The 13592-nt window shown below is 44.8% G+C and overlaps 1 protein-coding gene across 1 annotated transcript; it reads left to right on the top strand.

Moving 5' to 3' along the window:
• Nucleotides 1–99: 99 nt before the first annotated feature.
• Nucleotides 100–5425, top strand: BBS10 (Bardet-Biedl syndrome 10). Its single transcript, XM_079984307.1, has 2 exons — nucleotides 100–296; nucleotides 2988–5425. The coding sequence occupies exons 1-2, from the start codon at nucleotides 106–108 to the stop codon at nucleotides 4975–4977; spliced, it is 2181 nt and encodes a 726-aa protein (XP_079840433.1). The 5' UTR covers nucleotides 100–105; the 3' UTR covers nucleotides 4978–5425.
• The last annotated feature ends 8167 nt before the right edge of the window (nucleotides 5426–13592 follow it).

The raw sequence follows: 13592 nt of genomic DNA, 5'->3' as shown, positions 1-13592 counted from the left end.
CTGCTCAACCAATCGCAAGGCCGCGCGAGGAGCGCCTGACGTCACGGCGTCGCCGAGAGGACGCCAAACGACCGCGCGCCCTCCTTGGGCAGAGGTTCCGTTGCCATGGCGACCGCGCAGCGCTTGGGACCGGGGCGGCTGGCGCAGGAGGCCGCCGCGCTCGCTGCCGTCGTCCGGGGCTCCGTGGGGCCTCGAGGAGGGCACGTGCTGCTCACCCGCCCCACGGGGGAAGTGCTGCTCTCCAGGGACGGGCGGCGCGTGCTGGAGACCTTGAACGTAGAGTCGCCCACGGCCCGGTAATCGACGGTCCCCGCTCCGCCCTTCCTCCTCACGAGCAGTTCCGTGGCCTAGGCCGCGTCGTCCGCGTGAAGGACTCGAGCGGGGCCCCTCTCAGGGGTTTCGGGGAGGGCCTTGGGTTTAGCCAGGGCGGCGGCCGCCCCGCCGAAATCAAGGAAATCAAGGAAAAATACTTATAGAAATGGTAGAAAGTTTTTGACAGGTTTTCTGAGCGCTTGGGGGTGTCAAAAGAAAGAAGAAACTGTGGTTGAGACGTTGCATTCCGAATCTGGTAGACAGATCCAGACACGGGATGGTGACAGCTGGGTGTCCTGCCCACCCCCCAAAAAACCATAAATCCTGGCTACACCCAGCAGGAGGAGGAGACAGTGTGGACTGCAAATTTTCCACATCGACCACCTCACCTGTTTCTAAGGTTTTCGTTTTAATTTTTAGCACTTCAGAAGATGCTGCTCACGGATCCGCCGTGCCCTGTCTAGCATTGCTCTTCAGCATATTGCTGTGAAATTTAGCTCTGTCTCACCAAGACTTGCAACTTAAGTGCGCATACTATTATTATAATTACCGGCCCACTCATGAATACAATGAACAGGGTGGTGATACAATGACTACTGCAATCAACACAAGATTTTATTTATATTCATTTTTCCATGTTCTTTTTATTTTATTTTTATTTGGTTTGGTTTTTCAAATGACAGTTTTACAATCACATACCCAACATAAACAGAAGATTCCAAAGAATCACCTGAACTTCCCTCCTCCCCTTTGTGGGTCCTATTGTTAGTCTTTTCCTCCTGCATCTTTTCTAATAATCCAAATCTTTTACATCTCCATTATATCCAAAAAATCACCATTACACTACAAGTGTTCTTCCAATCCTACTAACAATTTTAACTGTTTACAATGGTTTTTAAGATAAATTATAAATTTTCCTCGACACAAGTTAGTATTACCATGGCAACTATCTGTAAACAAACAATAAATGTCCATAAAATGGCAAAAGTAGTTTCTTTCCCAAATAGGTTTTATCTTAAACAGTAGCAAACATGGTAAATAAAGAGTTCACTTGTAAAACAGTGCTCATTTTTTCTCTTTCCAAAATAGATTTTATCTTGAACCATTGCGTAATAGAGAGTCCACTTGTGATATACCAGTGGTTCAGTGCTCCGATGTCGTTCCATAATCCGACGTTTCATCACTAAAGCGCTTAGTTATCGAGTTTTGTAATAAATAATATGCAAGAGAAGATGGTATGTAAACAACTTAAAGCAGGGGTGTATCTGTCCCCATCTGCATGTTTCCATTGGGAGGAGCATTGTCCTTCAGTTTGTTAAACCTTCTCCTTTCCAGCTGGATACTGGTGCCCCTGGGACTGCCCTTCACCCTAAGATCCCAGGGCAGGTTACACCAATTGAAATCTAATGCTAAAAAAAGCTTACAATCATAGAAATAAGGTGGGCCCTAAAAATGTACATCTCAGGTGTCAAAGGTGATGGCTACTGCCATCCAGATAGCTCAGAGGGCCATAATCTATGATTTCCCTCACAAAGGCATCATTTATTTCAGTTGATATCATCCCATGTTTATCATGGTCAAAAACACAAGAAGTCACATGCCCATCCACCTTATCTCCTAAACTGAAAGGCAGCCTTTCCTCATAGGGGAGTTTCTCGAGACCCTTAATCGCTTTTGCTGGTGTTTTGTGCACATTTTCCACCAACGTCATTTTTAAGGCACAGTGAACATAGAAACCATGACCTCCACACTGAGGCACTTTCACAGAAATATTGCCCCCCTCGCAGCCTCATAGTTGCCAGTGGCCCATGTATGGAATCTGCCCACAACCATTGTGTTTAATGTCTTAGTACAGATAACTCGCATCTCAGGAAGGTTGTAATGTATGATGTTTCGTTGTGTTTTTATTGAAGGTGCTCAATCACAATCTTATGTGGGTGGGTGGAATAAATAAATAAAAATGGAAACCCTCTGTTCCCCACTTTCCGTTTATTTATTTCCTGCACACCCAGCTGGTTTTCCTTGTTTCAGGCTCTGGGAAGGTCCATGGGAGGGCCCTGGGAACCTTCTCCCAGAGGCTGGTAATCAACAAAGCACCTTAACAGCTTCTGGGAAGGATGTGTGGAGCTCTCAAAGTGTCCCAGAGGCCCATAGGAAAGGCCGTGCCTTGCTTCCAAATTCTGGGAAAGCTGAGTGAGGGCCCTGGGAGCTAGACCCTCTTGCCACCTTCCCAAAGGCCAGTAAGCAGCCCCCTGACTTTGTGCAATTCTGCATTTAAAATCAGATCCCTGGAACCAAACTCTCACTTAGGTTGCAAGTTACTTGTATATATTGGGATCTTACATAGAAACTGTCTGTATTTTTGTTTTTCTGCTGTAGATTTGTAGATAATAAATAATTCACTTAGAAATATTTCAAATATAGTAAGTCCGCAGTCTACGCGGGGGTTACATTCCAGGGATCACGCCTAAAGCCAAAATCATGTATAGTCAAAACACATTGGGTTCAGTCTCGGGTTGGATTGCCAAAGTCATTTTTCCTGAATCCCACCCCCTTTCTGCTCCTATGTATGTATGTATATATTGTCATGTGCATAGAGCTGAATGCGCACAAGTTAAATGCACATAAGTTGTGGGCTTACTTTAAACCATTTGTTTCTCTTTGGCTTTTAACAGAATGATGATTTCGTGCATTTCTGCACACTGCAATTTGACTGGGGATGGTGCTAAAACGTTCATCGTAATTCTCTCCATTTTACTTCAAGAACTTGAAAAACTTGTTAAAGGAGGTAGTCCTTCCTGTTATGAGAAGATCCAAGGAAGAGAGAATTGTAAAGAAAAATTTTACAGACTGAAACAAGTTTCCCAGCTTCTTATAATGATCCAGATGGACATTCTAGATTACATAGTGACAAGAGACCTTGAAAAGCATTTTCATTCAGTATTTTCCGTTTCTGATGAAGAAATAAGTATGAGCACAATGGGGTTGGTACTGGAAGCTTATTTTTCTGGGAAAGTGGGAATCAATAGACAAAAGTTTCTTTCCCAGTTAAGCTGTGATTTCTACTTCAGAGTTACTGCTGGTAAAAATAGGAGTGAAGTCCTGTGCTTTGTGGATGACTGTTTTGCCGAGTTGCATACTACTGTGACAGGCCTCCCTGTTTCAAGTTCAAGAATCCTAGATGGGCTTATTCTTCACAGAGACTTTGCTGTGTACTGTCCTGCAGACGGTGACAAAAGAGTTCTAGTTATAACAGAACCTATCCAGCCTGCTTATTCTGACTTGGGTGCTGAAGTTGTCATAACTGCTGAAAATCAACATGGGACATCTAAAACCTGGATTACAAAAAGAACAGAAGCTGTTCTAAAGCACATGCGGGACAATGACATCAAGGTTTTATTGTCAAGTGTAAAACAACAGGAAGCTGTTCATAACTATGCAAAAAGCAGTGGCATATCTATTGTAGAGTGCCTGTCCCCAGAGGAGATATCTCTTATCTACAGGATCACAAATATTTCACCTTTTAAGCCAGCTTTGGACAATATTCACACTGAAATCAGAGGAGCCGCTGTTGCAAAATTTTGCCAGCCATTGCACCTTGGTGCCAAAAGATTTGTCCATATAGGCTTTGAAAGGACGTGTGCCCTTCAGCTCCACTGTGTAATTCTCTGTGGGCCAGTGCATGGGGTTACTGAGCAACATGTCTGTGCTTTTCATGGCGCATTCAAAATGTTGCGACAGATGTTTACGGTTGTTTGTCTGACTGAGCAAAACCTCTCTGAAACACTGCATAATAGTCAGCAGTGTTCTGATGCACAGCAACATTTTGTAGAGAAGCACACTGGCTGCGGTGAGGTTCACGCTTGTGCCAAGCAGCCAAGACCTTGTGGGTTTGAAATGGAAGAGGACTTTGTTGTTTCTGCTTCATCGGCAGACAGAGTGTTGGCCTGTTCATCCATGCATCTGCCTAACTCATGGGGTGTAGATTTGGCGCATGATGCCATGTGCTCAGAACTACGTGAATGTGAACATGATTTAGTTGACGTGCAAAAGGTGTCTCAGAAACACAATCATCCAAAAGGAATGCTGAGAATGGACGGGAATGAATCACTTGCGAAAAATCAGCTTGCTCCTACCAGAGTAGAGAGAAGCATCAGTTCCAGAAATGTACTTGTGAATCTGCAACCCACTGAGGACAGTTGTACTAGGCAAGGCCATGGAGTTAAAGAAGCGGATAATATCAGAAGCCATATTCAGAGTAATTCCAGCTCTTACATAAAGGAGGGATCAGTTTTGCCAGTCGGTGGGATATTTGAGATACTGTTACATTACTACCTGTCCTGCTATGCAAAGCGGTGCCCGTCAGCAAATGTATCCATTCTTTGTGCTGTAATTGCTGATGCATTGCTCAGTGTTCCAAAAATCCTCTGTGGGGCACAGAAAAGGGATGCTTTTCCTCAGCTCTATCTTGAAGTTACCAGCGCTGTCAGAAATAATCGACCGCTTCTGCCAAATCAAGAAAGGTTAGAATCAGTGTCCTGTAAGTACCAATTAGTGGCTTCCATTCTTCAATGTGCAGCTAGGCTTTTAAGTATTGATCTTATTGTTGGCATTAAGAGGTTACCTCAGAAGACCGAAGAAAGCGATTCAGAAGCTGATCTGTGAATAAAGGGTTTTCGTATGCAAGTGATGCAGTTGCGAGAACCAGCCACGTCCTTTAGTCTTCTTTAGTCCAGTGTACTTCTTTGCAGCCCCAGGACTGTTCAGATCCTAACAGAAAGGTGGAGAGAGGGGACATTGGTTGCAAATTTTCTTAAATCCCATAATGTATTTCTGGCCGATAGATTGGATATAGATTTAGACAAGGAATTGTGACACATTGAGGCTGCAATGCCAAAGTCACCTATCTAGGAGTAATTGAATTCGTTGGGACTTACTTGAGGGAGGTGCTTGGATAGGTGCCCCTATCCAAATTTTAGAGAGCTCATTTGGAAGGAAACACTGGCGATGATGAATGCTTTCTGGAAATGTTGGGGAAACTTGCTTCCGCACTACATAGGTTGAGACTGATTTAGCATGTTTATCTGTCTTAATAAACAAAACTTTAAAAGCATGCTATGTTAATTTTTTGCCTTGTATAAGTACCTCCCCAAAATTCTAGTAGTCAAAAAATGCTTGAACTGAAATATTTGATCGGGGTGTGTGTGTGTGTGTGTAAAAGTCCACTTAGTATGGATTTAATGTTATATTCAGGTTCAAAATTTTACCTGGGAACTATTTGCATTGGAGTGGTTATATTTTTTTTTAAGATAAGACAATAGGATACACTTTGTGTACGCTGTTTAAGGTTGTGTCCAGTGTTGTCTTCTATTAGCAAGGAACAGCTCCTCCCTAGAAACAGCTCCCCACACCCTGATCAGACTCAGGAGCTCCAACCCCACCCACCAACCATTCTTTCCTCTGACCACTCTATACAACTGCCTTCTATTCTTATGCTGTTCTCCAAAACAGCAAGCAAACCCTTAACTAGTCCATGTAATGGTCAACTATCAAGTATTTATCACGTTGATCTCTTTATTCTAGGAGGGCAATGTGGTTATAAATACTTTGATGAAATTAAAAGAAATGGATCTACTGCGGAGGTTTCCAGAATGACAAAGGTATGAAGCAAAACGTTCCCTCCAGTCTGTTTGGGTCATCTGCAAAGTGGTGGCCTGCTTTTGGGAACTGGCACTGAGAAACAAAGGCATGGATCAATTAAGATTTGAACTGGTATATTTGCATTTAACTTAAGCCCCGTTGGCTGATTAGATTGGTCGTAACTAGGGCCCAGGGCCTTTTCAGTACTGGCCCCGACTTGGTGGAACGCTCTGTCACAAGAAACTAGGGCCCTGCGGGACTTGACATCTTTCCGCAGGGCCTGCAAGACACAGCTGTTCCGTCTGGCCCTTGGTTTGGACTCAGTCTGACCCTTATGTTTTCCTTCTCCTTATGGTTTTGATCTATGGGCTACTTTTAAAATGAGGCTGCATTTTAAATTGCATTTTAAACTGTATTTTAAATTGTTCTCCCCCCCCCCATTATGATTTTACTGTAATTTTACTGGTGTTAGCCACCCTGAGCCTGGCTCTGGCTGGGGAGGGTGTGGTATAAATAATTTTTTAAAAATTATTATTATTATTATTATTACATCACTTACTATACACTGGTCTCACTGAAGACAACAGCATTCATCCAGCGCAACCAGTCCTTGGTTTGCTACCCTCTGCTACAAATGATCTTGTACCAGCTCATCCAGTAGGAAAGGAAATGGGCTGTCTTCCTCCTACTTTCCTTTTTTTTTAGCACTACAGTAATTGAATGCCCGAAACACTTCAGACGTGTTATCTCAAAAATCCCCAAAGACATTTTGAGAGGTATGGCATATCTATTTCCTTATTACAAAATTTGTGGGGGCTAGAGAGAAAGTGGCCCGCCTAAGGCCATCTAGCAAATTCATGGACTTCCTGGTTTCTTCGTCAATACAGTACTTTCCTCTAAGACCTAACGAGAATCTAGATGGAAAAGAAATACCCTGCACTGAGTACAGCAACTGTGTAAGGTAAAAAGGTAAAGAACCCATGGATGGTTAAGTCCAGTCGAAGGTAACTATGGGGTTGCAGCGTTCATCTTGCTTTCAGGCCAAGGGAGCCGGTGTTTGTCCACAGACAGCTTTCCAGGTCATGTGGCCAGCATGACTAAACCACTTTTGGCACAACGGAACACCGTGACGGAAACCAGAGCGCACAGAAACACCGTTAAAAACGCCCTTCCCGCTGCAGCAGTACCTGCTTATCTACTTGCACTGGCATACTTTCAGACTCCTAGGTTGGCAGGAGCTGGGACAGAGCAAAAGGAGCTCACCCTGTCGTCGGGATTCGAACCGCCAACCTTCCAATTGGCAAGCCCAAGAGGCTCAGTGGTTTAGACCCAGCACCACCCACGTCCCTTTGCAACTACGTAGCAGTAAATTATATGCCAAAGTGCTGATTGGCATGCTATTATTATGCCAAAGGGCTAATTGGCATGCTTTGATTTTGTGTGGAGGCCACTTTCAGTTTTTCTGCAATAGTTTCTGTTACCACATGGCAAGGCCATGTTTTAAGTGCTCAAATTTTCTCCATGCCACCTAAATTTTTGTTTTGGGGCATTTAATGCAGTTGGGAGAAGGTTGGGCCTCATTGTGGGCTCATCTACACAGTTCAGCAATAGATTTAGAATATTCTCTGGGCACCTCCACAGTGGGGGTGAGGGTGAAGTTCAGGTTCATTGATGCAATAATACTTCATTAGTAGTCATCCATCCAGCATTATGCATTTTGTGATCCTTCCCAGCGTTACCACATTATTATCTGGATAGGCGTTATAGCGAAACAAATGCAGTACAAAAGCCAACAACCCCAGAACGTTTGTGGAGGGAGAGATGGTACAAATTACAAATAACGAGACTGGAATCAATGTCTTCATTACAAAACTGAATGCAGTAATAAAAAGTATCCCACACTCTTACCATGTTGGAGCTGAAAGACAGTTCCTTTCCATCACTTTGTGCCTAAAAGAAGATTGGGGGGGGGGGAGAGATTGGGGAACTCCTTATGGGTGCTTGGACTGACACCTTGTGCCTACAGCCTTGGTCTTCCTATTGGGGGAGTGCTACCCTCTCACCATTGGCACATCTGCATTTAAATGAACAAAACAATATTAAGAGCTCCAATAATGGATATCCAATGTTGTTTCTAGTTTGGACAGAAACAGGTTCATTGAGAATGGCGTAGAATAAAGCCACTTCTTTTCTTAGAACTGCAGAAAAACAAAGGAGCCCCTGAGCAGGATCTCTCTGGTTACCATAACCCTAAGAGCCTCAGGGAAAACTTTAGTCAAACTATCAAGGAAAGCTATGTGTTCATATTATTTCCCCCTCAATTTCACAATTTCTGGGGGTGGGGAGACTTGTCCAGTATTGCAAAATGGCACCTTTTTTTGGAAAACCCCATTTTTGGGAAGAGATTCATCTCTGTCATTGCCTCCCCTATTTTCACTGACACTGCTTCTTAGTGTGGAAATGTAGCATATGCTGTATCATTCACTTGCCTTTGGCTGTAAGGTATTCAGTTGCCTTTGAGCTGCTTTAACACATTGCCTTCTGTTCCCATGTGAGCAGGTCCACCTAACAGTGGAGCATCCTTGTCTAAAATACAGCATGCCAACTCAACCACCATGGATTGTGGGCAGCAGCTGTCTCTCAGGTTCTCAGATTATTTTTTCATTGCAGAGACTGCTGTTGCAGTCACAAAACTAATTAACAACAATAATTATTATTTATACCCTGCCCATCTGGCTGGGTTTCCCCAGCCACTCTGGACGGCTCCCAACAGAATGTTAAAAACACAATAAAACATCAAACATTAAAAACTTCCCTAAACAGGGTTGCTTTCAGATGTACCGTATTCTAAAAGTCAGATAGTTGTTTATTTTCTTGACATCTGAAGGGAGGGCACCACTACCAAGAAGGCCCTCTGCCTGGTTCCCTGCAACTTCACTTCTCGCAGGGAGGGAACCACCAGAAGGCCCTCGGAGCTGGACCTCAGTGTCCAGGCTGAACGACGGGGGTGAAGATGCTCCTTCAAGTATACCAGGCTGAGGCCATTTAGGGCTTTAAAGGTCAGCACCAACAATACCCATGAGACCCTCTTCAGAAATAATGTTTGAACATAAAGAGCTACTTTTGTATGTTCTGTTGAGAGGGGAGAATCTGCAGGCACACCCATTTTTTAATCCATTTTTTATTTTATTTTAGTGCTTTAAAATGGTAAACCACCTTGGGTGGCTTGACAGAAAAGCAGGATATCAACACAATAAATGAATACATAGAATAATAGAATTGTAGAGTTGGAAGGGACCCTGAGGGTCATCTATTTCATCCCCCTGCAATGCAGGAATCCTGCCCACAGCCATCCCTGGGTAGAGTCAAACCACCAACCTTCTGGTTAACAGCCAGATGTACAGACCCGTATTCATGCATGGGATTCCACAGCTGCAGTCTCAAGCAGTACCCTCCAAAAGCAGATAGGTGCTGGCTGTCTTTCTTAGTTCTTACTTGACTTGAAATCCAAAAGGAGCAATCCTACGGACAGAATGCTGACATAAAGCAAAGCGGTGTAAAGTGACAGCGGATCCAAACCCTGTTCAGCAGTGGGTCTGCCACTCTGCCTAAGTCTGGCAGAGGGAAAGTAAGCCTTTAGAACAGTGTCCTACATCAGACGAAGCTGGTGGGGGTTTAGGATCCAACCTAAGTCCATCAGAACCCCCAAACATCTCGTTTTGGGAATTCACACCAGCCTCGGCTGAGCCAGGATGAGCAAGTTACACTGGCAAATGTTCAGTCCAGCTGGAGTGTGGGAGTCATAAAGCCAAGGCAGAGGCTTGTAAATACTGCAGGGTGCCCCCTGACATTCCCCTGGGCAATGATTACCTTATATGGTGAAGGGTGCAATAAAAGCCTTGACCGGATGAGGTAACAGGAGACTTTGGAAAACGGCCATGCGGCTGGGAGGAAAAAGGAGAATAAAAAATTACCGGAGGAGAGAGGTTCGAAGGAGCTGCCCTCCATTATTATGAAAATACTCGCTGCCTCATTGTGTCTTCTTTCTATGCTATGCTAAGCACCATCTATGACGGCAGGCTTCCGTCACTGGAGATCTGACCTGATCTGCATCTAAGGTGCTTGTCCTGATGGATCTTGTCATTGGATTGTCCCCAAATAGCCTGTTTTAAATTATTTGTGGATACAGCTGGCAAAATGACCAACCAACTCCTCATTACAGCAGTGGAATCCAACCTAGAAAAAGTCCTATGTAGGGAGAGGCTTGTGAACGTATTGGCTGAAGCCCCGACAGAATGCTGTGGGTCTTGGAAGAGTGTTGGGTGTTTGAAGGCTTTAAAAGGCTCGAATACACAGATAAAGCCAAAATCTGTAGCCTGCTGTGTCCCATTCATATAAATGGGAATAACCTGGCATAGATCCAGTAATCCTGGCCACTCTGAGGCTGGAGTTGTGTCTGCCTTGCAACATTACGTCATCCTCAACTTTTTCATTGACAAATTTGTGCTAGCTCCATTCCCTGATTACTTCAGCTCTCTTTATGGCTGGATAGTGGTGCCCTCTGGTGCGTATGTGTTGAAATACACCAAACACTTGTTTCAGAGATCAGCTGCTGCTGTGTAATGTAGTCACTACCGTGCAAGGGAAATGCTGCTTTAAAGGTAAAGGTAAAGGTACCCCTGCCCGTACGGGCCAGTCTTGACAGACTCTGGGGTTGTGCGCCCATCTCACTTAAGAGGCCAGGGGCCAGCGCTGTCCGGAGACACTTCCGGGTCACGTGGCCAGCGTGACATCGCTGCTCTGGCAAGCCAGAGCTGCACACGGAAACGCCGTTTACCTTCCCGCTGGTAAGCGGTCCCTATTTATCTACTTGCACCCGGAGGTGCTTTCGAACTGCTAGGTTGGCAGGCGCTGGGACCGAGCAGCTGGAGCGCACCCCGCCGCAGGGATTCGAACCGCCGACCTTTCGATCGGCAAGTCCTAGGCGCTGAGGCTTTAACCCACAGCGCCACCTGCGTCCCACAAAAATCCTAAATGCTGCTTTATTTGTATGCAATTGTAAGATTCTGAAGAGTGAAGGCCCTGGCAGTCTCTCAGGCTGCCGTTAGGGCTGTAGCTCAGTGGTGGACCACATGCTTTGTGTTTGAAAGGTCGCAGGATCAATCCCTAGTATTCCCAGAGATACTGTCTTAGTATTAGGCAGCTTCTTGTGCAGTGGAGGTTTAGTGATTCCCTGAGAATCACTGGATTCTCAGTTGAACTGGTTTTATCTGAAATGGCACTGAGTCTTCAAATGTAGGGTTATAGAAATGATCAAACAATGGCTCAATTTAAAATATCGTTTCTGACTTCATAAAGCATGATTTATCAAGCTGGGAACAATTCGTCAAGGCCAAGCCCTCCTCTCCTCAAGGACCACTTCAGTGCTATGTGTCTGGCTTGTATTAAGCAAGTGTTACCAATACATACAAACTGGGGAACTCTGGCTTAATTTCAGGAAACAAGTCAAGATTATCCTTGCTTGATAAATGACATTAAGCATTTCCCCGCTTATCATCCTTGCTTGTTAACTGACAATAAGCCGGAATTCCCAGTTTGGATGTAACTGGAACTCTGGCTTCATACAAGCCAGAAACAAACTCACCTAATGAGTTCTGTCAAGAGGAACCCTATGCAAGGACTTGCATTTGCACAGTGGAGCTTTCTCTCCTGCCTATCGGGAATGGTAGGGCGGGAGGCAGGAGGAACGTAAGAACATAAGGAGAGCCTGCTAGACGCATCTAGTCCAGCATCCTCTTCTCACAGTGGCCAACCAGATGCCTGTGGGAAACCCTAAAGCAGGGCATGAGACAAATAGCACTCTGCCCTCCTACCCTTTCGAGCAACTGACATTCAGATGATGGTTAGCCCTGACAGTGGAGGTAGCTCCACTGTTAGAATTCCTGCTCCATGATTGCAGTCATGGGATTGTTGTCTATCACATGACGGTATATCATAGAATCATAGAATCATAGAGTTGGAAGAGACCACAAGGGCCATCGAGTCCAACCCCCTGCCAAGCAGGAAACACCACCAGAGCACTCCTGACATATGGTTATCAAGCCTCTGCTTAAAGACCTCCAAAGAAGGAGACTCCACCACACTCCTTGGCAGCAAATTCCACTGTCAAACAGCTCTTACTGTCAGGAAGTTCTTTCTAATGTTTAGGTGGAATCTTCTTTCTTGTAGTTTGGAACCATTGCTCCGTGTCCGCTTCTCTGGAGCAGCAGAAAACAACCTTTCTCCCTCCTCTATGTGACATCCTTTTAAATATTTGAACATGGCTATCATATCACCCCTTAACCTCCTCTTCTCCAGGCTAAACATGCCCAGCTCCCTTAGCCGTTCCTCATAAGGCATCGTTTCCAGGCCTTTGACCATTTTGGTTGCCCTCCTCTGGACACGTTCCAGTTTGTCAGTGTCCTTCTTGAACTGTGGTGCCCAGAACTGGACACAGTACTCCAGGTGAGGTCTGACCAGAGCAGAATACAGTGGCACTATTACTTCCCTTGATCTAGATGCTGCTATACTCCTATTGATGCAGCCCAGAATTGCATTGGCTTTTTTAGCTGCCGCGTCACACTGTTGGCTCATGTCAAGTTTGTGGTCAACCAAGACTCCTAGATCCTTTTCACATGTACTGCTCTCAAGCCAGGTGTCACCCATCTTGTATTTGTGCCTCTCAGTTTTTTTGCCCAAGTGCAATACTTTACATTTCTCCCTGTTAAAATTCATCTTGTTTGTTTTGGCCCAGTTCTCTAATCTGTCAAAGTCGTTTTGAAGTGTGATCCTGTCTTCTGGGGTGTTAGCCACCCCTCCAATGTTTTGACTCCACAGAGTTGGACATGATGGAGACAGGATGTTTGTGTTACTGTGTTCCGTGAAGTGGGACTATTGTCCTTTGTCCTTTCTCTCTTTGCTGTCTGATGCTAGAGAGAGAGGGAGCCATGTTGCAATGCTGAGTTGCAGAGTTCTGTTACGCAAGCTGCGAAGACTCTGTGGATCCCTAAGTGTGCCAATGTCTGTTGGCATCAGTCGCTGTGATGTTCAGGCAGAGGAAAACTTTTGAAGCTCCCGAATGATTGACCAGGAGGGAGGGAAGATGCCTGTTGGGCATGTATCTCTGCCAGGGTCCTACTCGAGTGTAGGATGAGCTCCTGACAGCTACAACTATGTGACATTTAGAAGACATCTGAAGGCAGCCCTGTTTAGGGAAGTTTTTAATGACTGAGGTTTTAGTGTATTTTTAATCTTTTTTTGGAAGCCGCCCAGAGTAGCTGGGGAAACCCAGCCAGATGGGCGGAGTACAAATAAATTGTTGTTGTTGTTGTTGTTATGCTGCATGAAGAAGTACTTTCTTTTATCTGTTCTGATGGTTTCATTGGATGTCCACAAGTTCTAGCATTTTGAGGGAGAAATACTTTTCTCTGTCTACTTTCTCTGTGCTGTGCATAATTTTATAAACCTCTGTCATGTCACTTGTTCCTCGTTTTCCCTGAACTAAAAAGTCCCAAATGCTGCAACTTTCCCTTACAGGGGAGTTGCTCCACCCCTTGATCATTTTGATTGCCTTTTTCTGAGAGCAACCAAAGATGGAGCCA

This window comes from Podarcis cretensis, assembly GCF_951804945.1.
Source record: "Podarcis cretensis genome assembly, chromosome: 7".
Lineage (NCBI taxonomy): Eukaryota > Metazoa > Chordata > Lepidosauria > Squamata > Lacertidae > Podarcis > Podarcis cretensis.
Note: the sequence above shows the minus strand (reverse complement) of the source record. Positions and strands in the feature narration are given on the sequence as shown.

Excerpts from the sequence above, each read along its gene's own strand:
- BBS10 (XM_079984307.1), top strand. The coding sequence starts at position 106 with ATGGCGACCGCGCAGCGCTTGGGACCGGGGCGGCTGGCGCAGGAGGCC. Across the intron at positions 297-2,987 it reads GTAGAGTCGCCCACGGCCCG|AATGATGATTTCGTGCATTT; the intron begins GTAATCGACGGT and ends GGCTTTTAACAG.